General features: G+C 42.4%; 1 protein-coding gene across 3 annotated transcripts in view; it reads left to right on the forward strand.

Annotated features, from left to right (window-relative positions):
- Window positions 1-26,832, forward strand: part of AFF2 (AF4/FMR2 family member 2) — a 779,982-nt gene that overhangs the window by 222,983 nt on the left and 530,167 nt on the right. For 2 of the 3 annotated variants that reach the window (XM_029607748.1, XM_029607749.1), the window contains exons 2-3: window positions 5,315-5,435; window positions 21,673-22,563. In XM_029607748.1, the coding sequence (XP_029463608.1) occupies window positions 5,315-5,435; window positions 21,673-22,563 (1,012 nt within the window). Of the gene's footprint in view, window positions 1-5,314; window positions 5,436-5,631; window positions 5,790-21,672; window positions 22,564-26,832 lie in introns of those variants that run through there. The other variant, XM_029607750.1, reaches the window with a different exon arrangement.

Genomic DNA, 26,832 nt, shown 5'->3' on the forward strand with positions numbered 1-26,832 from the left:
CAGTACATGCATCATCATCATCATGGGGGATCTACCTCTACCCTTCTTAAAAACATTGCATCTTTTCTTCCATTATTTGATCTTGTCTGAACTCTTTCTTATTCTCAGCTGCTGTAGGAGACCAGGACAGCTCTGGTCTGATCCATTCTGAAGAAGTCTTCCAGGGAATTTTATCCTATCCCGTTTCTTCCTCGTCTAAAATTCTTGAATGGGAATTGAATCACTAGACTCTTGATTTCCTCTTCTCTACTGATGCTACCGACTCCTTTTAATCTTGCTTTAGATCATTTCACTTTAGAAATGTCCTCTTTCATCGCTTTAACTTTGATCACATATCCACTGCTGCCCACTCATCAAAATGTACTTGTCTAATTGGATTTATCAGCTGCCTGTGGACCATCAAAATACTCTACTTTGTTTGCCTTTTTTTTTTTTCTGATTAAACCATATCTAGTTTTCTTCCTGTCTTTTTAATTGTACTTTTTGAGTTCTCGTGAATAAATATTTTTCTACGGGACAGTGATAACAGCTGCATGCTCTGCCTGCATATTTGGCACAAACTGAATATATCACGGCCACTTTTTAAAATTTTTATTGCATATAATTTATACATAAATAGCAATCACAGATAAAACTGCACATACAGGAGGCAATTTTGAATAGGACATATTCTTTGCGAAATATAGGAGCACTTCGGGCCTGCATACGTTGTAATTCATTTTCAGTGTTTTCCTTTAAAAATTTGCAGTCTCAAAGTTTGTGCTCTAAAAGCCCCAGCATGCTTTGCTTCTGCTATTTTGGTGGGTAGCTGAAAGATGGATAAAATAGTACCATAAACACGCCAGGCTGAACAAACCATGGAAGCCTGTTTTTTTTTGCCCAGCGTATGTTTTTTTGCCCTTCCTCTGCCCAGCGTATTTTTTTGCTGGGCAGAGGAAGGTAATTTTCGGAAAGGGCAATTTACCTAGATAAATGGCTAATTTGTCCAGGTGAATGGCTTTGAAAATTGCCCTCAGTGCAGTCACAAAATGTATTCCCTAAATATTAATGAATTAATAATTCACAGTATGAGCTATTTAAATCGTAAATGCAAATTCACAACGCCCGTGTATCCTTGTTGACTCTATTTGGTAATACTACCGGTCACGTATAACAATTGGTCTTACCAATCCATACTCGTTTTTTCAAGTTTGAATTTGCAGATAAAATTTAAATTCATGAAATAAAAAAAAAACAAACCCACTTCCCTCTATATTACACCAGAGTACAAAAGATGGAACAATTTTGTAGTGTCTGCTCTCTCATTGGGGTAGATTTTCAAAGGGTTACATGCGTAACCCCGAAAACCTACCCCTGCGCGCGCCGAGCCTATTGTACATAGTCTCGGCGGCGCGCGCAAGCCCCGGGACGCACGTATGTCCTGGGGCTTTGAAAAAGGGGTGGTCCAGGGGCAGGGCGCTGATCCAGGGGCGGTCCCTCCGGCACAGCGGCCCTGCTGGAGGTTCGCGCACCGGTAGCTGGCTGGTGTGCGCAAGTTATGCCTGCCACAGGCAGGCGTAACTCAGTGGAATAAGGTAAGGGGGGGATTTAGGTAGGGCTGGGAAGTGGGTTAGATAGGGGAAGGGAGGGAAAGGTAGGGGGGAGCGAAAAAAAAGTTCCCTCCACGGCCACTCCGATTTCGGAGCGGCCTTGGAGGGAACGGGGAAAGCCATCGGGGCTCCCCTCGTACTGACCCTGGATTTTATAACATGCGTGCGGCAGTGCACGCATGTTATAAAATCGGGTGTACATTTGTGCACGCTGGGTAGCGCGCACAAATGTACCCCGTGCGCGTAATACTTAAAATCTGGCCCACTGTGTATAAATGGGAAGCGTTTCATTTTAACAGTGTAGCACCCCGACATGGCACCATGTTTTGCCTTTTGCTGCTTCCGGGGTGTCTGGCTGAAACTGCCAAAAACATTCATGTGAGATTTGCTAGAAAAGGAGACAGAATAAAAATTGTTACTCCTATATGTGAGTCTTCTTTTACTCTACCATGTTATCAGTGTGAGTCAAAATGTTGAAATCCTTCTTTAGCATAGGTGGAGGTTGACAGAAGGACCTTTGCTGGAGTATTTCTTGTGGGTTAACAATAGTGATCTCACATCATCTGCTTAATGATAAGGGCAGGATTAGGCCATGAACAATCAGGCAAGCAGGGAGCTCAGCTGGCATTTAAGCATTTGGTCAGGAAATGAAGGAAATCAGAAACCACTAGAGCCCTAAATATGACCACAGGTGTAGCAAAAGAAACCTGGCCATTTAACACAACATGGAAATATTGGGGAAAAAGGATTTTAATACGGTGATCTCGGGATAAGAAGAGTAGAAGGCATGAGGTGACTTCCTACTCGGCTGTTTTATGAAAGAGTTGCGTTAGATGTATATATGTATGTGGCCAATTTGAGTATCCCACCTCTTTAATGACCATATCTGCTGACATATACCAAAAACTAGAGAATGTTTACTGCCTTAGTACATTTCTAACAGCTAACTCGGAAAGAGTGGCTTCCAACTGGCTATTTATTTTTTTTTTTTTTTTTTTGAAAAGGTTGATGTGATAGTGGTATGTTCTTTTGTGACTGACATGCTTAACTGTTATCTCTCAGCGTATCTAGTATGGCTAAAACGCATGATAGAAAAGAGGTGCCATTGTGCTACCATGAGATAGGGTCAGTTGTTCAATGAGATGTTAAGTTGCGGACGGCTTTGGTGTCATATCCAGACGGCAACTCTTCAAAACTCCCTATTCATACCTCCTGCCCAACACCCCTCGCCCTCGTAGTTCTGCATTGTGCAGTCTGTAGATGTGCAAAGAGGTCTGGAGTGGAGATTAAAGACTCGCAGCTGTTCAGAGCAGATATGTGATGCCTGTGACAGTGATGCGCCTTCTTGACGCACAGTGCAGTTTCAAAGGAAGTAAGGGCTGAAGCGTACAATGTAAAGGACACCATTTGTGTTCCTTTTGTTGACTTTACTTATATTTGTGAGCTTTTTCTGACTCCTGCGTAGTGTTCTTTGCACAATTGTTTATAAATTAAAGAGGCCAGTATTTAAAAGGATGAAAAACAGAAAACTTATTCAGTTAACTTTAGCTAGGTAAGTTATCAGGGCCATTCAGTGGGATAAACTTCCCATTGAATATCCCCTGAATAAAATTATCCATCTTTAGCCTGATAACATTAAATCTAACCGGACCTCTTTGACTATTCCCAGATAGATTTAAAGTTATTCTGGTACATATATCTAGATACGTTCAAGCTGAACTGGATATATTCAAAAGAATATAGCTAGTTAAATGGCAATCTTTGGTTAAAAAAACAGGTGCCTTGTGGCTCTAATTGTCCAATTCCCTGACCTCCATCCCAATGTAACAAAAATAGGGTCTGCCATCCACCCCCATTGCCTTCAAACGTAGTGGGTCTGTTTGTTGCCCCTCCCTCAGCCCCCATGCAGTTGTTCAAAAAATTACTTTCTGGCCCCTTCTTATACCCCCTACCCACTTACCCCCCCCCCCCCCCATTCAGCTGGCTAGCAGGATTGTGGTATATACACTCCAGGAGAGAGGGGGTGCCAGCATGGCCATTTGGCTAGGGCCTACAATGTTCAAGGGGCCTACTTTTGTTGGGCAAAATTTTAAAAAAAAAGCTGTCTATCTATTTCTAACATGTATAAATAAAAATTTCAATTGTAATTGAAGAATTTGCTAACAAAAAAGCTCATAAAGCCTTCTTAAATAAATAAAACTTATTTAGGAAATTTAGAAAACGAGTTCTCTTATTAAGTATCACATCAGAACCTTACATAAGGGCCTACTTTTCTTAGCTGGCACGGGCCTAGTTCCTGCTCTCTCTCTCCGGCCCTGCTTTTATACTGCTCCTAGCAGCTTGTCTGGCAATAATGCTGGAAGCTTAAGCTAAAAGCTTTGCTGTCGGAGCAGTATAGCAGCAGCAATGCTGGTAGTTTACAGTTCTGGTGCTGCTGGAGAGCAATGCTGGAAGCTGCCAAGACTGGTGCAAGAGTACTCCAGTCCTGACAGTCAAAGGGACTTGGGAAGGATTGGTGAGGGGGGAGAAGGTAGGGGGCATTAAGAGGGGCCCGAATAAGTAATTTTTAACAACCACGGGGGAAGGGCGGGAGAGGGGTGACGATCGACCTCAGACCAAGTAGCCTATCGTTTTTTATTTAAATATTATGAGTGTTATTTTTTGTTCCTTGTTTTAAATAAATAATGAAATAGATACCCTTTTATGCTATGTTTGGAGGGGCTTGGGGAGGAGCCCAGGCTGGTAGGCCTCGTTTTTTGTTAATCTGGGGTTGTGGTGGGCGATCAGGGAATCAAGCTGGAAGGCCTGAGAATTTTTTTTCTTTTTGCTACCTAGCTGGCTATATTCCTTTGAACATATCTGGGAAAATGTTCCTTGGTTAACTTTAGTCATTCTCAAGGCCATGTTTAGAGCTGGCTGAATATACATTATTCAGCTGACTCTAAATATCTCAATTAGCCAATTAGACCTACTCAACTCCACCCCAGAATGCCTCCAAAAGGCCCCTAATTCAGACAGATAATGATCTTATCAACTAAAATTTAGCCAGATAGGGGCCTCTGATATTCATATATAGGTATTTATCTGCTAACTCAAAAGTTATCAGAATCCATGCCTTTGAATATCAACCTCTCTATTTTTCCTGTAATTATTCACTTCCCCATATATTTCTTAGGGTGCAGGAATCCGTATAAGTGCTGTTGACCACATTTAAGTGAGGCAGTGGGGTGAGTGAGAATGAGGGCAGTTGTTTTTGGCTGCCTTCACTTAATTTGTGGGAATCATGCTCATATGGTTTTCTGTTCCTATTGCCACATATTGACAACATCAGGAGTGTGATACCGCGTATCAGAAAATGCTCAATAAAGTTTAATAATATTAAAAATGAAGCTGACAGATTGTTATCCAGTTTGGAGGTGAGGCTGATCTAAAACCCCATTTAAAGAGGGTTTGTTGGTTTTTCCCAAAATATGCAGGTCCTCCGAGTCACATTTTCTAGCAAAGGATGGGAATATTCTTATTTGACAAATCATTTCTGTCCAGAGTCCTGAATTTAGATGATTTGAGCCCCTCTGTCTTTTCCTGTTTTAACAATGAAGATTTAGGCCCTGGTTCAATAAAGCTTTTATCCTATCTATTGGGGGGGGAGGGCGAAGCTTAGTGAATCAGGCCCTTAATTGGCTCAAGATGATTAACACGTGTCCTGTGTTTTTATTTTCTTTCAGCCACTATGAACAGGACCGAAGTGCACTTAAAAGAAAAGAATGGGAGAGACGGAACCAAGAAGTCCAGCAAGATGAGGATCTGTTTGCTTCAGGCTTTAATCTTTTTGGAGAACCCTACAAAGTAATTTTGCATTTTAAGAAACACCTTCTTCATTAGAAAGAACAGGATTTCCCCCCAAGTTATTATTTTAATGCATTCCTTTTCCAGTTGGACACACAAATAGTTGAATTGCTCCCATCGGGGCTTGTTTCGCAGTTGATGTTCTCTGCTTTGGATCATGCCGGGTCATCTCGCTCCGTGAAACCCTCGGGGAGAATCTTCAGATTCCTTAGGGAATGAGCTCGGTGTATCAAAGACACGGGTGCCTCTCTGTGGGATTGTGCTGCCTAAGATTTTCATCACCGAGGATGCTCCCCTTGAGGATGTTTCCTGCTTGAGATTTCTAGCATGGTATTCCCCTGAAGACGTCAACATGTAAATATACAGTCAGGGACTTCAGATAGACAGGTTCCTTCTTTTTATCTCCTGACTTCCCAATAGCTGTACTATTACTTAAAAATGCTAAGGTTAGAATTAGTAAGAAGGGAACTTCATGCTAGTGCATATGTACTGTTGTGGGGAAAGATTGAGAACCATGTACTATATCTGCTATATATGATGCAGTACTTGGCTGAAGAAAATGTAAGTTATAATATGTAAGAAAGGGTATAGCAACTGGGGCTCAACCTTATGGGTTCCTGAAGGAAGAGGGTTCCCCTAACTGGAATAGGAGTCTAAATGCAGAGAGGAACTAGGCTTCCAAGAGCATACGGACACCAGGAGCGGGCGGAAGCTGGTGTTCTAGGAGCAAGGTTGGGACTCTCCTGACCTTTGGTCAGGAGAGTCCCAAGAGCAGAAAGAAGTAACTGACCGGAAATAAGCATTCCCACCAGGTGTCAGGGCCAGAAAACACTTCCATCTTAGCTGGGTTTAAATACCAGCATCAATCAGGATCCTCTGTCTTCTTTTCTGAGGAAGTGGTCTGAACCGTTCTGCTGATAGTCAGCTTTCTATCGCTGCTTCCACCTTTCCTGTGGCCTTACTGGTTCTTTGTCAGTGTCTCTCTTCTATCTCACAAGTCGCCAGTTCCAGTCCCAGCATTCCTTACAGACACTTAATGCCCCTCTTTAAGAAGGTCAAGCAATGAATATTCATAAAATATATTTGCATATGTTTTGTCTAGGTATTCAGTGAATTTGTATGTTTGAGTTATCCTGAAAACCAGACCTGTTTGTGGTTCTCAAGGACTGGAGATGCCAAGCCCTGTCGTAATTACTATTAATTGGTGATTTCTAAAAAAAATAACAAAGGTCCATGCTAAATATGTGATAGGGACGATCCCAGCAATATCCCACCCTAACAAAAAGCAACCACAGGTTAAAAAAAGATGAGAAGAGGTTTACCAAACTAGGGGAAAAGGAAGGAAGAAAAAATAAAAAATGGAATACCGTAAATATAAACACTAAGGGGCAGATTTTAAAAAAGTACGCTGGATTTTATAAGATACACGCAAAGCCGCGCGTATCTTATAAAATCCGGGGTCGGCGCGCGCAAGGGGGTGCACATTTGTGCAACCTGCGTGCGCCGAGCCCAGCGCAGCCTGCCTGTTCCCTCCGAGGCCGCTCCGATTTCGGAGCGGCCTCGGAGGGAACTTTTCTTCGCCCTCCCCCCACCTTCCCCTCCCTTCTCCTACCTAACCCACCCCCCCCCCCCGGCCCTATCTAACCCCCCCCCTTACCTTTGTCGGCAAAGTTACGCCTGCTGAAAGCAGGCGTAACTTTGCGTGCGTCGACGGCAGCCCCGCTCCTTCCTCCGGTCCCAGGGGCGTGGTCCGGAGGCCTCGACCACGCCCCCGGGCTGGCGCCACGCCGCGGCACACCCCCGAAACGCCGCGTCGTTTCGGGGACACCCCCGGACACGCCCCCTCCCTCCCCTTTTCGAAAGCCCCGGGGCTTTACGCGCGCCGGCGGCCTATGCAAAATAGGCGCGCCGGCGCACGAGGGCCCTGCGCGCGTAAATCCTTCCGGATTTATGCGCGTGGCCCTTTTAAAATCCGCCCCTAAGTAGCACAGCCGCATACTCCATGCAGGTCTTCATCACAGCCTCCCCAAAAAAAATCATTATTACAATAATCCAGCACATTTTCGACTTTGGAAAAGTCTTTTTCAAAAGGATTATTTAGAACTTTTCTCTGGCACTTATTTTTCTTTAAAAATTCTGAGAGTCTCAGAAACCCCCCAGAATGAGAGCCAGTGGGAGGTCCCTCGCATAACCGGGTAGAGCTTTTGGCACTTGTGGCAATTTAAAGAAAATAGTTTGATGGTAATGCGGGCAATTTTGAGAGAGCGCAGGCAGATTGCAGGCCTGCAGGTACTCGGAGGCTGGGAGACAGTTTTCAATGGGGCCTATCCCTCGGTGATGAGCCGTAGTTCTGTTTTGCTCGGGGAGCACAGTTTATGAATAAATGCCATATTGTCAAACCTTGTACTTTATATGAAACGCTATTTTTTTTTTTTTAAAGTATCCCACCAATCCCTTAAATTTGCACTTAATTTGATTGAGCGTGCTTTCAAAGATATCTGACCTTCGCCCTTGGAAAACTACGTAAGAAAAGCAGGAATTCAAATGGGTGGGACTCCAAGCAGCAAAAACAGAATCAGCCTAGCTAATGCAAATCAAGCTTCCCTCCCCCAACAATTCCCTTCCACAAAACTGAAAGAAATGTCAGGAAATGTAATTTTAAGTGCAAGGAAATGTCATTTTCAAACATTCAGCTTTGTTCCCCTTCAAGTTCAGGTGACTTAGCAGTCACTCTTTTTTTTTTTAAGGAATTTATGCTGGAGGGGTTTGGCCTGTGCAGTTGGGTCCCATGAAACACGTGATTCGAGGGGGTTTTGAATCACCGTACTGCGAGGGTTCACAACCCAGTCCTCGGACGCGCCCCACCGGCTCGGTTTCCAGGATACCCAGAATGCCTCCCTTCATTTGCACATCTCTCCCATGCATTTTCGTTTTGGCTGTCCTGAAAAACCTGATTGGCCAGCTGTGTGTCTTGAGCACTGGGGTGAGAAGCCCCTGATATCTTCTGCCAGACTGACTAAATCTAGCCCCACTCCAGTCTTGTACGGCAGGAGGATATCGAATATATAGAAAATATTTAGTCACATCCTATTCTGGGGAAAAATGCCCACGTAATATTGAAGCTGCACATTTTTTACGGTGGGCACTTTCTGCAGAAGTACTGTACAGTGCACTAGCTTGTTGATAAATCTTGCCTTTTGATTTAAAAAAAAAAAAAAAATGTACTGTAGCTAAACTGAAGGTGCTTTGCCTTGCCGAAGGTAATGAGAAGGCAGAGAGCATGAATGAGGCGACTGCTTGCGATGCCAAGCAGATGCATAATAGATATCCCTTTTTGGAAAATTCACGACCTTCGTGATGGGGACACTGTGATTCAGACCGCAGTTCTAAAGGAAATGGAGATTTCAGAGCTTCCCCTCTATCTGCAGTGTGGAAAAAGGGAAGCTTTCGAATTCAGCCTTCTCCCAGTCCAGAGATTTGCAGGCCCGCGGGTTCATTGCTCCCACGTGCCTGAAGATTTCACGCAGACGTTCCCCTCTGAAAATGTCTTCCCGCACGCTCGCTTTGCCGGGATGGCTGCCGGTACAGTGAATGCCTTTCTACGAGGCCGCGGGGGGGGACACACGGATGGACGGGACTGCAGATTTCAAAGGGGATTCCTTTGGCACCACCTGTCCTGCCTGGCAGAGAGGGCCACGCTCGTACCCACTTTACCCTTCCTTGGAAGAAGGATCCAACAGAAGAAAATAGGATAAAGCATAAACATTGGCAAGTTAAATGTAAGACATTGATAAGACAGGCTAAGAGAGAATTTGAAAAGAAGTTGGCTGTAGAGGCAAAAACTCACAGTAAAAACTTTTTTAAATATATCCGAAGCAGAAAGCCTGTGAGGGAGTCAGTTGGACCTTTAGATGATCGAGGGGTTAAAGGGGCACTTAGAGAAGATAAGGCCATCGCGGAAAGATTAAATGATTTCTTTGCTTCGGTGTTTACTGAAGAGGATGTTGGGGAGGTACCCGTAATGGAGAAGGTTTTCATGGGTAATGATTCAGATGGACTGAATCAAATCACGGTGAACCTAGAAGATGTGGTAGGCCTGATTGACAAACTGAAGAGTAGTAAATCACCTGGACCGGATGGTATACACCCCAGAGTTCTGAAGGAACTAAAAAATGAAATTTCAGACCTATTAGTAAAAATTTGTAACTTATCATTAAAATCATCCATTGTACCTGAAGACTGGAGGATAGCAAATGTAACCCCAATATTTAAAAAGGGCTCCAGGGGCGATCCGGGAAACTACAGACCGGTTAGCCTGACTTCAGTGCCAGGAAAAATAGTGGAAAGTGTTCTAAACATCAAAATCACAGAACATATAGAAAGACATGGTTTAATGGAACAAAGTCAGCATGGCTTTACCCAGGGCAAGTCTTGCCTCACAAATCTGCTTCACTTTTTTGAAGGAGTTAATAAACATGTGGATAAAGGTGAACCGGTAGATATAGTATACTTGGATTTTCAGAAGGCGTTTGACAAAGTTCCTCATGAGAGGCTTCTAGGAAAAGTAAAAAGTCATGGGATAGGTGGCGATGTCCTTTCGTGGATTGCAAACTGGCTAAAAGACAGGAAACAGAGAGTAGGATTAAATGGGCAATTTTCTCAGTGGAAGGGAGTGGACAGTGGAGTGCCTCAGGGATCTGTATTGGGACCCTTACTGTTCAATATATTTATAAATGATCTGGAAAGAAATACGACGAGTGAGATAATCAAATTTGCAGATGACACAAAATTGTGCAGAGTAGTTAAATCACAAGCAGATTGTGATAAATTGCAGGAAGACCTTGTGAGACTGGAAAATTGGGCATCCAAATGGCAGATGAAATTTAATGTGGAAAAGTGCAAGGTGATGCATATAGGGAAAAATAACCCATGCTATAATTACACGATGTTGGGTTCCATATTAGGTGCTACAACCCAAGAAAGAGATCTAGGTGTCATAGTGGATAACACATTGAAATCGTCGGTTCAGTGTGCTGCGGCAGTCAAAAAAGCAAACAGAATGTTGGGAATTATTAGAAAAGGAATGATGAATAAAACGGAAAATGTCATAATGCCTCTGTATCGCTCCATGGTGAGACCGCACCTTGAATACTGTGTACAATTCTGGTCGCCGCATCTCAAAAAAGATATAATTGCGATGGAGAAGGTACAGAGAAGGGCTACCAAAATGATAAGGGGAATGGAACAACTCCCCTATGAGGAAAGACTAAAGAGATTAGGACTTTTCAGCTTGGAGAAGAGACGACTGAGGGGGGATATGATAGAGGTGTTTAAAATCATGAGAGGTCTAGAACGGGTAGATGTGAATCGGTTATTTACTCTTTCAGATAGTAGAAGGACTAGGGGACACTCCATGAAGTTAGCATGGGGCACATTTAAAACTAATCGGAGAAAGTTCTTTTTTACTCAACGCACAATTAAACTCTGGAATTTGTTGCCAGAGAATGTGGTTCGTGCAGGTAGTATAGCTGTGTTTAAAAAAGGATTGGATAAGTTCTTGGAGGAGAAGTCCATTACCTGCTATTAGGTTCACTTAGAGAATAGCCACTGCCATTAGCAATGGTTACATGGAATAGACTTAGTTTTTGGGTACTTGCCAGGTTCTTATGGCCTGGATTGGCCACTGTTGGAAACAGGATGCTGGGCTTGATGGACCCTTGGTCTGACCCAGTATGGCATTTTCTTATGTTCTTATGTTCTTATGGTTTTTGAACATAAAAGCATGGTAAAAACAGGTCCATAAGCAAATGTGTATATAATCTAAAAACTAACCGCATGTATTACCGATGTAACTGTAGATCTACGCATGTTACAGCATGGACGCAGCAATCTGAGGGTAGAACGCTGTAAAAACCCCCCAAAAAACAACCTAATTTCTGAATAGTGATTTTTCTACTGGCTGCCGTGACAGAGTGAGATGAGTTACATGTGTCGGGGCTCTTTCCTGGTGGGAGTGATTTTCAGAAGCATTTATTTGCGTAAAAGAACAGTTTTCAGACCCGTAAGTAGGCTGTCGGAGAATTACCCGCAGGGGGCCTGTGCGTAAACGTACGCGTGGCAGAGATTTCACACGCGCTTGAAAGAGGCGTTCCTGGGGGTGGAGTTGGGACTGGGAATCCGCGTAGGCGCATACTTTTCAGTTTTTCGAAGAATGCGGCATGTAAACATGCGCGGGCGCATTTACCCTCGCTCCCGAGCCCTCGTAAAGGCGCGCGCGCCTATTGGGGGATCGATTTTTAAAAGGCGTGCCCTGGCGTCCATGTGCGCGCAGTACCCCCCCAGCACACGTACGCGCACGCGGCAATTTTATAACGTCGGCGCGCGCATGTTATACAATACGATTCCTGCCGACCCGTAATCCCTACCTTACTACTCAAATTTTTTGTTTTTTTTTTACCTTACTGCTCCTTCGTAACATTGGCGAGCCGGCCCACTCCCCCCTGCGTGCTTCCCCCGGGACAGGGCCTAATGGCTGCTGACCTGATCAGCCCCCCCTTCCCGCCCCTCCCTGCCCCTGGCCTGCCCGTTGGCCTGGCACTTCTGTGCGCACTGGGGGCTACGCACTGGGGGCCACGCACTGGGGGCGCGTGACCAGGCCATTTCTAAAATGCGCTCGGCGTGCGCATGGCCCGGCCACCCTCATTACCCTTGGATTTTTTTTACGTGCGCAATGCTTTGAAAATTCGGGCGCCAGCACGCAAGCTTCCCGCACGTGCGCCCTGCTAATTTCCAAAGCAAACTTTGCCTGGGTGAGTCTGCTTTGAAACTAGGGGCTGAATCCCACGTGCATTTTCTAAGAGGACTTCAGCCCTATGCGAGCTGTTATAAAATGAACCTTCTCTTTGTGCCTGCTTAACCCCCAGAATATCCCGTATGTGACAGGTCGCTGGATGACGCAGCTGTGACCCAGAGAACATCTGTGCTGCCCTCCCTTGCCCTTTCTAATCCTAACCCCAAATGCCTTTTACATCTAAAGGGAGCAGTTTTAAATAGCCCACTTAGTTGCAAGGTATGTGCTCACATTTGTACGCCCGTGGCATCATTTTCAGAGGAACGTGAGAACGCAGATAATTCCTCTTGTAAACATTAAATGCAAGAAGGCGCATGCACCTGGCCTGTGTATTTTTACCAGGCGATTGGAAATAAAACAGTGTGCGTGCATATGAAAATTAAATGCACGCATGCCATTTTCCTTCCCCAAACTGAAAACGCCCGGGTGAACGCCTCTCATCACGCCGGCTAAAAGGAGGTGCACTGTGGGAGCCTGCGTGTGACCCTTTAGCTGCTGGAGGCAGGACACTTTTTTTTTTTTAACCAAGGCAGCCTCACCTGGGTGAACACCGCTGAACCTTGCCCTCTCAGAGGGTACATTTCAAAGCCATTTCCGTGAGGAAAACCCGTGGATTAGGGACTTTTTCAAAGTTGCCCTTCCTATCTCTAACCCTACATGCGCGTAAGTTCTCCCACGGCGACAAGGGGTATTTTGGGGGTCGGGGGGACGGGTATGGAACAAATTCCAGGAAGGAGACAAGTTTTTTTTTTTTTTTTTTTTTTTTTAAATTTTCTCAGAAAATCTACCCACACGAATTAGGAGGCGTAAAATGGGTGCAGGTGGGCTTTTCTGGAATAATTTTCAGAGTGAGAGTGTTTTCACCTGGACTTTGCACCTAAGCAGCCAGTCTTAAAATCACTGCCCCGAAATGCACTGTATAGATATAGATATAGATATGTAGATGGAGGGGTGGCATGCTGAAACTGTAATGTGTACTTTCTGAAGCGGATACTCTTTGCTGATGTGCACTGCATCTGCAAAGGGAGTCAAGTGTATAATATGTTCTCGCTCTCTTTTTTTTTTTTTTTTTTGCAGACTTCACCGTAATATGTGACAATTCCCGAATTCCTGTTTTAACAATCTTTGTTACTTTCTTCTAAATACAAAAGCTTTTTTTTCCCCCTGACCAAAAATGAAAGATTTCTAATTTGCCTTTCTTTTATCTTTCCCTCCCTTTGCTTCCAATGGAGTTGTGGCACGTAAGTGGTTTAGAGCATATTTTATATGAGCCTGTCTGGGGATTGAAGGGTGGGCAAAATCACGTTTGGCTTCTTGCCCGAAGTTTAAGCTAATCTCATGGTGGGAACAATGCTCAATGTGCTTCCAGATATTCGCAGCATTCGACTTCATATTTGGAAAGGGATAACGAGGGTCATGCGTATTGTAATAAAGATGATAATGTGATACACAATTCAGAAAGAAGATTTTATTTAATTATTCTTTATACATCTTGTATTCTGCGATTTCATATAATTCAGCACGGCTTACATAGATACCTAATAAATATACATTTATCTATGTTATTTATTTGTTTTACAATATTTATTACCTGCATCTATTAATCAATTTATCATGCTAAGCAGAGCACAAAATTAACATAAAAAGTATCATACATCAGACATAACTAAAATACAGTCCTTACAAAACAATACTTCACAGCATAAAACCGCATATTAAAATATTAAAATTCTGCTATCTATTTCTGCCTCCCCAAAAAGGGGTGGGGCATGGGCGTGGTCTGAGCACATTATAGACATTCCTGGATTTCAACTTCAAACTATTTATTTGCTTATTTATATTCTTTTGTATACTGATATTCTGTGATCAATCATACCGGTTCACAATTTCAATAAAATTGCAGTAAAATTAATAATAATGACCTCTCAATATATTAGTAACACAGCCTTTGATTAAAATTTAACACACTCACTTAATATCTTCTCCAAAGGCCTTTATAAAGAGCCAGGTCTTTCAGTCTTGTTTAAAAGTCTAATTGTAGTCTCAATTCGCTAGGAAGAGAGTTGCATAAGCCTGGCCTACCTAGAGACACTCTCTAGTCAAATGAGCTGATCATAGATTGCTCTGTGGGGAGGTGAATTTGTAAGGGTGCATTTAACCATTCTGTGTTAACATTGTTGATGGATTTATGTATTGGGGAAAGAACTTTGCAATCAATATTTTATGGGCAGCCAGTGTAACTCTTTTAAGCCAGGTGTAATACGATGGGATTTCTTTGCGCCGGTTAAAACTCTGGCGGCAGCATTTTGTAACCACTGCAGAGGTCTCAGTGTATCATCAGGGATCCCCAGCCGCGTATCTTTACTTCTGCTATGAAGGACGTGTAAGTGATAAAATAAATAGTTAGACTGGGTTTTAAGAGTTGTGGCTAACATCTGAGAAGGAAGGCTTTTAAACTAGGGAGGGGGTTTGGTGGACCTATCCCTTACCTGAACGAAGTGGGAAACGCACCTATTAAAATCCCTCCCACTTACACAGTAGAACCACTGTACAGCTGTTGAACCGGTATTTGCACACACAGGCGCAAGTCCGCTAAAAGCTGCACGCACCCGTGTGCGGCGTTCAGGCTGCTTTATAATGTGCACGCATATGCGCGCGTATGTTATAAAATGGCCGCGTCCCTGGCACGGGCCGACGCGTGCGTGCACTTGTACATCTCCGCGCCTGTTTAAAAATCTTCCGGGAGAGAAACAGAAGTGTCTTTAAGTGTTTAAAGCTCACAGTTCCCGCCATGCCCTTAACAAAATGAGGTTTCCTTGTTTTAAATGAGAAAACGGGAAAAGGTCTGTTTTCTGGTCACTGCCCAAATGGATTATTTGTTAGGGGTGTGCACAGGAAAAAGTTTGTTTGGATCAGTTATTTTTGTTATGGGTTTTTATTTGTTTCATTACTTACGCACAAAAACGCACATAAAGTTAACTTCCCTGTATCAAATCAATTTTATATGTATTTTATGGTTATAAAGTAATCTCAAAAAAATGAATGCACATCCCTATTATTTATGCAGCTTGGTTTAAGGAACGGTTGATATATATATTTGTATCCAAAAAATGTATTTTTAGCTTGACTAAAATGCAATTTTTGCCAGTTAAAATGATGAGACTTGGAGTCCTTAAAGTGAAAATGATCCCTGTTCTTTTTCTCCCAGTCTCAACCAGGAAATACTTTTACCAGCTTTTTTAGTTCAAAATATTAAAGATGCACTCCAACAGCTTCAAACTAAAAAATATTTTCCAGCATACGAGTTGATGAGGAATTTCAATGCATAAAAGTCGTACATTTTCCAAGTCTGTTGGGGGTTCTGTTCTGGACGCCTGTGGAATCAGACCGGCCTTCAGAATAGCCATGAAGAAGATGCATGAGATACATTTGCATACACCAGGATCTGCAGATCTTTCTCACGCATGTTCGTTATGAATATCGTGAAATCTGGACCGGTTACATGTGCCTCCAGGACAGTTTTGAAAGCCACTGTCCTAAATTATTTAAATGCCAGGTTGGAGAAAACTATTTGCAATGTGCCATTGTTCCTCTGCACTGAAAATGCAGAGGAATTTGGAATTGTCAGAAGTTTCTTTTGAACTTAAAAACTGTGGTGTAATCTTTAAAGACTATAAAAAGCCCACAGAACGCTAACCTACTTGTTAGTGATTGCATGGGCTTGACCTACAAAAATGCTTTACAGGGGGTGGGGCTGGTTTTCAGGATATTCACGACGGATTATGGATGTAAAGTACATTTCCACGTTTGATCCAAGAACCAGGCTCTCTTGCATATGTTGGATCTGTAGAGGGAGGGACGGTAACTTGCGCACGTATATGTGCACATATTATAAAATGTCCTGGCCGCGTGCACATGTGAACCAAATTTTAAGTGGGCGCGCAAATCCTGCTTCTCCCATGCAAGTTAGGGATTTTAAAGGGGATGCGCCCCGACGTTATTCCCAGTTTTATCAGTTCATCCCCAGTTAAGAGGTAGGCACTCCAGACCCCCAACCCCTCCCCCTTCCCAGTTTAACAGCCTTCACTCCTCCCAGCTAGCAACAACTCTTCAAACCTGCGTGGCGTACGTAGCAGAAGTAAAGTTACGTGGCAGGGCAGCTCGGTGCGCACTGGATCGCGTACGTCTCGGCTTCACGCAGCGGACCACACCCCCCGTGCTCTCAAGCCCTTTCTGAAAACTTTCGAGATGTGCGCGCTTCGGCATTTCAGCACACATGCCGGCAGCTTTTTCAAATCTGCGCACGCGCGAGCCCAGCTTATTCGCGCACCCCTCGACTGATGTGCACGCTGGGCTTTTATTCACCTTTGAAGGTGTAGCTAGGGGGGGTCTCTGACAAACCCACCGATGGGCCACCAGGTCCTTCTGTTGGCTCCCCCGACCCCAAAGACATTGACCAGCCTTGCTAACCCCCCTCCAAATACAGCCGTGCTCCAGCTCAGGCGCACACGGGCCTCCAACAGGAGTCCATGCATTCATTTCTCACGCCGGCGAAGCGGAGGGAGAAGCGGAGAGGGTTTAAGGACTGTCCATGTTGTGCCCATCCCCTGCACTCTCTAAATATCTTTTTTTTTTTTAGGCCCTGACAAAGATTTCCATTCTTTTGCCAAGTATTTCTCAAACATTTGTTTTTTGGACATTTGCTGTTTTAAGAACATAAGAACATAAATTGCCATGCTGGGTCAGACTAAGGGTCCATCAAGCCCAGCATCCTGTCTCCAACAGAGGCCAATGCAGGCCACAAGAACCTGGCAAGTACCCAAAAACTAAGAAGATCCCATGCTACTGATGCAATTAATAGCAGTGGTTATTCCCTAGTAAGCTTGATTAATAGCCATTAATGGACTTCTCCTCCAAGAACTTATCCAAACCTTTTTTGAACCCAGCTACACTAACTGCACTAACCACATCCTCTGGCAACAAATTCCAGAGCTTTATTGTGCATTGAGTGAAAAAGAATTTTCTCCGATTAGTCTTAAATGTGCTACTTGCTAAATTCATGGAATGCCCCCTAGTCCTTCTATTATTCGAAAGTGTAAATAACTGAGTCACATCTACTCGTTCAAGATCTCTCATGATCTTAAACACCTCTATCATATCCCCCCTCAGCCGTCTCTTCTCCAAGCTGAACAGCCCTAACCTCTTTAGTCTTTCCTCATAGGGAAGCTGTTCCATCCCCTTTATCATTTTGATTGTCCTTCTCTGTACCTTCTCCATCGCAACTATATCTTTTTTGAGATGTGGCGACCAGAATTGTACACAGTATTCAAGGTGCGTTTTACCATGGAGCGATACAGAGGCATTATGACATTTTCCGTTTTATTCACCATTCCCTTTCTAATAATTCCCAACATTCTATTTGCTTTTTTGACTGCTGCAGCACACTGAGCCAACGATTTTAAAGTATTATCCACTATGATGCCTAGATCTTTTTCCTGGGTGGTAGCTCCTAATATGGAACCTAACATCGTGTAACTACAGCAAGGGTTATTTTTCCCTATATGCAACACCTTGCACTTGTCCACATTAAATTTCATCTGCCATTTGGATGCCCAATCTTCCAGTCTTGCAAGGTCCTCCTGTAATGTATCACAGTCTGCTTGTGATTTAACTACTCTGAATAATTTTGTATCATCCGCAAATTTGATAACCTCACTCGTCATATTCCTTTCCAGATCATTTATATATATATATATATATATATATATATATATATATATAGAAAAGCACCGGTCCAAGTACAGATCCCTGAGGCACTCCACTGTTTACACTTTTCCATTGAGAAAATTGATCATTTAATCCTACTCTGTTTCCTGTCTTTTAACCAGTTTGTAATCCATGAAAGGACATCACCTCCTATCCCATGACTTTTTAGTTTTCGTAGAAGCCTCTCATGAGGGACTTTGTCAAACGCCTTCTGAAAATCCAAATACACTACATCTACCGGTTCACCTTTATCCACATGTTTATTAACCCCTTCAAAAAAATGAAGCAGATTTGTTAGGCAAGACTTCCCTTGGGTAAATCCATGTTGACTATGTTCCATTAAATCATGTCTTTCTATATACTTTACAATTTTGTTCTTGAGAATAGTTTCCATTATTTTTCCCAGCACTGAAGTCAGGCTCACTGGTCCATAGTTACCCGGATCGACCCTGGAGCCTTTTTTAAATATTGGGGTTACATTGGCCACCCTCCAGTCTTCAGGTACAATGAATGATTTTAATGATAGATTACAAATTTTAACTAATAGATCAGAAATTTCATTTTTTAGTTCCTTCAGAACCCTAGGATGCATACCATCTGGTCCAGGTGATTTGCTACTCTCTAGTTTGTCAATCTGGCCTACTACATCTTCCAGGTTCACAGTGATTTCGTTCAGTTTGTCTGACTCATCACCCCTGAAAACTATCTCCGGAACTGGTATCTCCCCAACAACCTCATTAGTAAACACGGGGGCAAAGAATTAATTTAGTGCAATGGCCTTATCTTCCCTAAGAGCCCCTTTAACCCCTCTGTCATCTAATGGTCCAACCGACTCCCTCACAGGTTTCTTGCTTTGGATATATTTAAAAAAGTTTTTATTATCAGTTTTTGCCTCTATGGCCAATTTCATTTCAAATTCTCTCTTCGCCTGTCTTATCAATATTTTACACTTAGCTTGACAATGCTTATGTTTTATCCTATTTTTTTTTTAAGATGGATCCTTCTTCCAATTTTTGAAGGATTTTTTTTGGCTAAAATAGCCTCTTTCACCTCACCTTTTAACCATGACTGTAATTGTTTTGCCTTCCTTCCACCTTTCTTAATGCGCGGAATACATATGGACTGCGCCTCTAGGATTGTATTTTTAAACAATGTCCATGCCTGTTGAACACTTTTAACCTTTGTAGCTGCACCTTTCAGTTTTTTTCTAACTATTTTCCTCATTTTATCAGTTTCCCTTTTTAAAATTTAGTGTTAGAGCTGCAGATTTACTTATTGTCCCCCTTCCAGTTATTAGTTTAAATTTGATCATGTTATGATCACTGTTGCCAAGTGGCCCCACCACCGTTACTACTTTCACAAAATCTTGCGTTTCACTAAGAATTAAATCTAAAATAGCTCCCTCTCTTGTTGGTTCCTGAACCAATTGCTCCATGAAGCAATCATTTATTACATCCAGGAACTTTATGTCTCTAGCAAGTCCTGATGTTACATTTACCCAGTCAATATTGGGGTAATTGAAATCTCCCATTATTATTGCACTGCCAAATTGGTTTGCTTCCCTGATTTCTCTTAGCATTTCATCATCTGTCTGACCATTTTGTCCAGGTGGATGGTAGTATACTCCTATCACTATACTCTTACCCAACACACATGGGATTTCTACCCATATGGATTCTACTGAGCATTTACTCTCTTGAATGATCTTTATCCTGTTGGACTCTATACCCTCCCGGATATAAAGTCCCACACCAAGTTGATCTCCTCTGCTGTCTTTTTAAGTGGGATAAATGTAGATGTTTTTGAAGGATATATCAAACAGATATAGGTGAATCTTCAAAATGTTACACATGTAAGAATTAGTATGCACGCATATAAGCAGTCTCTACTCATAAACTCTGCATTTAATAAAAATAAAAAGTTATGCACGTATTTTCACTCACATGCACCTACAAGTTTATAAAAAAAAAGGGGCATTGCAGGGCGAGGCCAATGCTTTACATGCTTAAGCTGCTATTTTAGAAGACATTTGCTCGCGAACATTTTACAACTGACTCGTGTATTTTTGCATCTACTAATAATTATGATAACTTTGATACTGGCACCCGGGTGCACATGTGCACTTGTATGCCGACTCTTGCCAAAGGACGCAGTGATTTTATAAAATAAGCGGTACACGCACATAATTTTATATGCATGCGCGGATGTGCGTAGAAATGTTGCCTACGCGGATGTGCGTAGAAATGGGGGGGAGGAGGATTTTAGTAGACATACACACCGACGCAATTGCCAGTTTCTCCAGTTTGTTCCCAGTTCACCCAGGTAAAGGATAGGACTTCCTAATGCCCCTAGTTAATTAGCCTCCCTTTTACCCTTTTAGCCCCGAACCTTAAAAATCTGCTTAGTTTTTTTGTTGTTGTAGGACTTACATGCCATCCATAGCAGTAGGGGACCCCGGTGCATGCGTGTAAGTATTTATGCTCTGGTTTCATCCTTAAATCCTGGAATGCCCATGCCCTGCCCAGACCATGCCCACTCCTGCCCCTTTTTCATGAAAAAAATGTTTATGCGCTTACCGGAAGATACGTGCGTACGTGGGTACCTTTTAAAATCCGCACAGTGCATGCTGGCCCAACGCCTATGTGTATTTCCTGTCTTCGGCAAGTGCTGTGATTTTAAAATTCACCCTTAAATGTATTTATTGTGTTTATAACTGAGTGGGAAGTCTGGATGGACTGGGGGAAGGTTAGGCTGAAGGACTGGGCAAACTGGTGGACTAATTGGTAAACTGGCTAATTTCATTTATGCTTGCATGTTTTAAAATTGGGCAACTTACTCATGTAAATTGGGACTTATGCGAATAAATCCTACTTTACTTTCGCTCATAAAATATATATGTGAAAATAGGTAGGAAAAATGCACATGTTCAGTGCACCGATATTCGTGCTTTCAGTGCATTGCATGTATTCGTGCTTTAGCATACATATGCATGCATGTTGTGGGATAGAGGCAGGCATATTCTCTAAAATGCTATGGTAAAACTACATGCGGCCATATCTGCGCGTATATGCCACCGCACACATTTGTTTGGAATTTATCCTCATATTGTTTTGTATTTCTTAGTTCTTTTAAGTTATATACTCAGTAACTAGCATTTTTGAGTTGACATCTGTGAAAGCTTTCTCATCGAAAAATAAGAGGCTGTTTTCTACATAATGCCTACAATCAAAATAATTTTTCAACATTTTCGCCAAGAGAATATATACAAAAGGGCAGAGAGTAGATAAATATTAATCAAGTTTGCCTTTTCTCTATGATGCTTTTGATAGATTTAAGATGGGGTTTCCCCACATCTCATTTTGAAAGTATCAATCAACCAAACCTGAAATTATATGTCAGCTTGAAATAAAGAATGTGGGGCAGATTAAGTTCACAAAAGAGTTCTATGCAGTCATTAGGAGCAGTACATATGTGCATGATCTCACAATATCCCATCTGGATAAAAGGCACTAATAAATCTCAATGAGTATTACTGATATTATGGTTATAACTATTATTATTATGATTAATAAAGGAGAGGCACTTATTATTCTCTCTCTTTCTCTTTTGATATGACTGTAGACAAACAAAGGTGACGCACTTGCAAACCGTGTTCAGAACACATTGGGAAACTATGACGAAATGAAGGACTTGTTAACGAACCACTCCAACCAGACTCACCTTGTAGGAATTCCAAAGAATTCAGTACCGCAGACTCCTGTTGAAAAAAATGAGCAAAATTTTTTTCCAGAACAAAGGAACAGAATGGTCCAGTGTCACCAGAGCAGTGGTCATTCATCGGCCTCAATGCCTCCCCCATCTACTTTGACATCAAGTTCTGCTTTGCTCCACAATCACCAAAGCAACAGGAAATCGAGGACAGAGTGGTCACGTGGAGCTCACAGCTCCAATGGTACGCAACCCAGCCAGTCTAATAATCAGCAGAGTAGAACAAAACATGGTTCGTCATACGATCCGTCTCAAGGGAGATATGAAGACCTATATAGTTGTCAGCATGAGCAGCATAAAAGTGGAAGCACAGAAGACTCAGCCGCTGCTGCATCTTCTTCACATTCAAGGAGACACAACCACTCTAAATCTGCAATTGGAGAGCATGCCTATAAGGAAAACAGTCATTCAAAGTCCCCTGTTGAACTGGAGTTTGCAGGACATGGGTCTGGTTCTCCAGCTCCTTCTACATCATTGTTGTCAGCAAATAATGGACTTTCAACTCAGAACTTTCCGCCCAGTCTGCACTGCAAAACAAGCATGATACAGCAAAAGCCCACAGCATATGTAAGGCCTATGGACGGTCAGGACCAAGTACCCAACGATTCACCTGACCTGAAGCCTCCCATAGAAATAGAGGATGGATACAGCACTCAAGCATTTGGAGCCTTACTGGAAGGGAAAGTTAATGCGCCCAGTTCTAAAACTAAACCACCAAAGCTAGCCATCCCTCAAGCATGTGAAGTAAGTTATTTCTCATATTCAGTAGCATTTCAGCTTCCTGACATGCCTGATTACTTCCTGCATTATTATTTTTAATTACATTTTCTAAACTTGAAACAATAATTGTATTGGATTGTACATATTTGCAACATTTCATTGTGACTTGCTTAAAAATGATTTTGCTTAAGCTGAGCTTGTTTGCATGATTTGATGGCATACAATACCAATTTTCTATTTTCTTTTAACAGTCAGCATACATTTATGATGATTTAATTCGGCTGTGGTTTTTAAAAATCAACCTTTATATTGAAAAATTGGACCTGAGAAAACCCGAAAAAGAAATATTATGAATGGATCGTAGGAGAGAGGGTGCACATAATTCAATTTGAATATTCTGAGTCACAGCCAGCAGTGTGCTAATTCATCCTGAACTGAAATAAAATGTGTTCAACTCTTCTTTCCATAATCCAAGCTGATTATGATTTGATTTAAAGTTTGGAACAGTCTTGAACTAGCCAAAAGATGAATGGATGTGATATGGATACTCAGTTGGCTTCAAGGTTCTATGAAATTTCTGCCAGTTGTTTTATAGACTAAAGAGTTGCTTTGATGATGAGAAAATTACCAGACCACCCTACACATGAAGGACTGGGCAAACATGGGGTGGTCAAAATTACAAACATGAGCTGAAACCATTCTCAGATTTAATAATCCTGCTAATTTAAGAAATTTGAACTGAACCTCACCTGGCAGTCAACTGTATTAATGTGAATTTGGGTTTTCAACATAGAGGTTGATGGAAATCTCAATTGGGACGGCTTAGGTATGTCGAGCTGAAAGGAGTGCCTTTTTCTCCCCTTCCGGTAATGCTTTCTCACAAGCACCACTCAGCCTGAGTGACAGCGCCCATCAAACCTGCCCTTGTAAACGTGCTGAACCTCATGGGCCAGCACCATTCAGAGCCCTGAATGCTTAGAACAGTGGTGCTAAAAACAGTCTTCTGGTTCACCCCTTCACCCAGCCAGGCTAGTTTTCAGAATATCCCTAATGAGCATGCAAGAGATAGCGTGCCCGGCCTCTGTGGTATGTAGATATGTCTTGTGCATATTTATCAGGTACAGCCTGAAGAACCAGATGGCTGGGGGAATCCTGAGAACCAGTTTGAGCACCACTGAACAAGAACTCCCCCAGCCCACGCCAGTTCATTCAAACAGGAGGGTCTGATGTGGTACTGCCATTCAAGCTGAGCAGTGATTGAAAGTGGGTAAGAGGAGAAACCCCTTTCAGTGCAAACCCCCCCCCCCCCCACACACACACTGTTTCTGCTGAAGGAGAAGTGGAGAGAGTCCCTCACCTGCTCCTCTGTTCCTGGAATGGGATCCCCTTCCGTTCCCCTCTTGTGCCTCGCGGCAGTTACAAGATAAATATGACCCTTCAAATATGTTTGAAATAGTCAGCTCAAGTCTGGCTTTCAATTTGGACTAGTTTATTCAAGCTTGGATTCCAGTTTGGAAGTCAAGTCTCAGGTTGGATTTTTCTTCGGAATTCTGACTCAGTTTGTTTGAACTAAACATTTCCTGGACTTGAGCTGGATTTTCCTAGTTTTGCAAATTTTAAGGGTGTCATTTCTTATTTTAATGCAAGTCTTTAGGAATCCAGTGCAGGCTGTCTCTGCTGTGGTGTCTTGTCAGGATGGGGCCAACAAGATGAATGCTCACAGTTCTCCTAGCTAACCTAAAACTTTTAGTAGCAATTACATGAGTATGCAGGGCCCAAACAACTCCCATCCCAGTTTAAGCAGTAGGGTTAAAAATGGGAATCAGATCTAAGAAGAGGTTTCCTTGGATTTTGTTTGAGAAAAAAGCTGCTGTCTAGAAAATTGAACGTATAAGTTTTCTTCCAAGGTAGACGTCGACACTAATGGTACTCCCATGCTGTCTACTGGGATGATGTACTTCATACTATGGGACGGTAAAACAGTGCTTTACCTGTAGAAATGGGCTTTCAGAAATTGACCTTGTATATGTGGGGAAAGGTACTTATGTAGGGCCTCTATACACTTTCTTTTAGAAATTGACCTTGTATATGTGGGTAAAAGTACGTGTATGGTCTCTATGCACTTATTTTTAGAAACTGACCTGTATATGTGTGTATAGCTACATGTGTAGAACCTCCATGTACTTACTTTTAGAAATTGATCTTGTATATGGGGGTAAAAGTACATGTGCAGGGCTTCCATGCACTTACTTTCAGAAATTGACATTGTATATGTTGGTAAAGGTACATGAAGGACCTCTATGCACTTATGTTTAGAAATTGAACTTGTGTATGTGGGTAAAGGTACATGTGTAGGGCCTCCATGTGCTTACTTTTAGTAAATTACCTTGTATGTATGGGTAAAGGTACAGGGGAAGGCCTCCATGTACTTACATTTAGGATTTGACCTTCTATATGTGGGTAAAGGTACATGTGTAGGGCCTCCATGCACTTACCTTTAGAAATTCGACCATGTGGGTAGAGGTACATGTATAGGACCTCCATGCACTTACTTTTAGAAATTGACCTTGTATATGTGGGTAAAGGTACATGTGTAGGGCCTCCATGCACTTACTTTTAGAAATTGACCTTGTATATGTGGGTAAAGGTACATGTGTAGGGCCTCCATGCACTTACTTTTAGAAATTGACCTTGTATATGTGGGTAAAGGTACATGTGTAGGACCTCCATACACTTACTTTTAGAAATTGACCTTGTATGTGTGGGTAAAAGTACATGTGTAGGACCTCCATGCAATTATCTTTAGAATTTGACCTTGTATATGTAGGTAAAAGTACATGTGTAGGACCTCCATGTGCTTACTTTTAGAAATTGACCTTGTATGTGTGGGTAAAGGACCCAAGAAACAGCAAGGTAGGCGATCCAATAAAGCCATGAGGAAACAACAAAAGGTGGATGCCACAAAAGTCTTTTCCAATTCTTTATTGGTGGACACATGTAATATATAGTTGTTCTTAAAAAGCCCAACTCTGGCCGAGTTTCGCCACACTGCCTCAGGGGCTTAATTATAAAAGCAAGTCAGAGGTCCGAAGAAATTCCTAAAAATTCATCCGCAATGTACATATGTCTTAATGAAAGTATGATGTTCTTAATATTTTGACATTTTCAAGACATGTGTACATTGCGGATGAATTTTTAGGAACTTCTTCGGACCTCTGACTTGCTTTTATAATTAAGCCCCTGAGGCAGTGTGGCGAAACTCGGCCAGAGTTGGGCTTTTTAAGAACAACTATATATTGCACGTCTCCACCAATAAAGAATTGGAAAAGACTTCTTTGTGGCATCCACCTTTTGTTGTGTGGGTAAAGGTACATGTGTAGGGCCTCCATGCACTTATTTTTAGAAATTGACCTTGTATATGTGGGTAAAGGTTCATTTGTAGGGCCTCCATTGACTTACTTTTAGCTATTGACCTTGAATATGTGGGTAAAGCGTTAGGGCTCCATGCACTTACTTTTAGTAAATTACCTTGTTTGTATGGGTAAAGGTACAGGGAAGGCCTCCATGTACTGACCTTGTATATGTGGGTAAGGGTACATGCGTAAGGTCTTCATGCACTTATCTTTAGAGATTGACCTTGTATATGTGGGTAAGGGTACATGCGTAAGGTCTTCATGCACTTATCTTTAGAGATTGACCTTGTATATGTGGGTAAGGGTACATGCGTAAGGTCTTCATGCACTTATCTTTAGAATTTGACCTTGTATTTGTGGTACATGTGTAGGGCCTCCATGCACTTACCTGTAGAGATTGACCTTGTATATGTGGGTAAGGGTACATGCGTAAGGCCTTCGTGTACTTATCTTTAGAAATTGACCTTGTATATGTGGGTAAGGGTACATGCGTAAGGTCTTCATGCACTTATCTTTAGAGATTGACCTTGTATATGTGGGTAAGGGTACATGTGTAGGGCCTCCATGCACTTATCTTTAGAGATTGACATTGTATATGTGGGTAAGGGTACATGTGTAAGGCCTTCATGCACTTATCTTTAGAGATTGACATTGTATATGTGGGTAAGGGTACATGTGTAAGGCCTTCATGCACTTATCTTTAGAATTTGACCTTGTATATGTGGGTAAGGGTACATGTGTAAGACCTCCATGCACTTACTTTTGGCTGCACGGGAAACATTCCCTGGGTCCAGGGTTGCAGAAAGGTTTGCAGTTCCTCACTGTCTTTTCTATTTTTCAAAAGCATTTTTCTTGAATAAATTACCTGCAGAAATGAATA

This window comes from Rhinatrema bivittatum, chromosome 6, assembly GCF_901001135.1.
Source record: "Rhinatrema bivittatum chromosome 6, aRhiBiv1.1, whole genome shotgun sequence".
In the NCBI taxonomy this organism is placed as follows: domain Eukaryota; kingdom Metazoa; phylum Chordata; class Amphibia; order Gymnophiona; family Rhinatrematidae; genus Rhinatrema; species Rhinatrema bivittatum.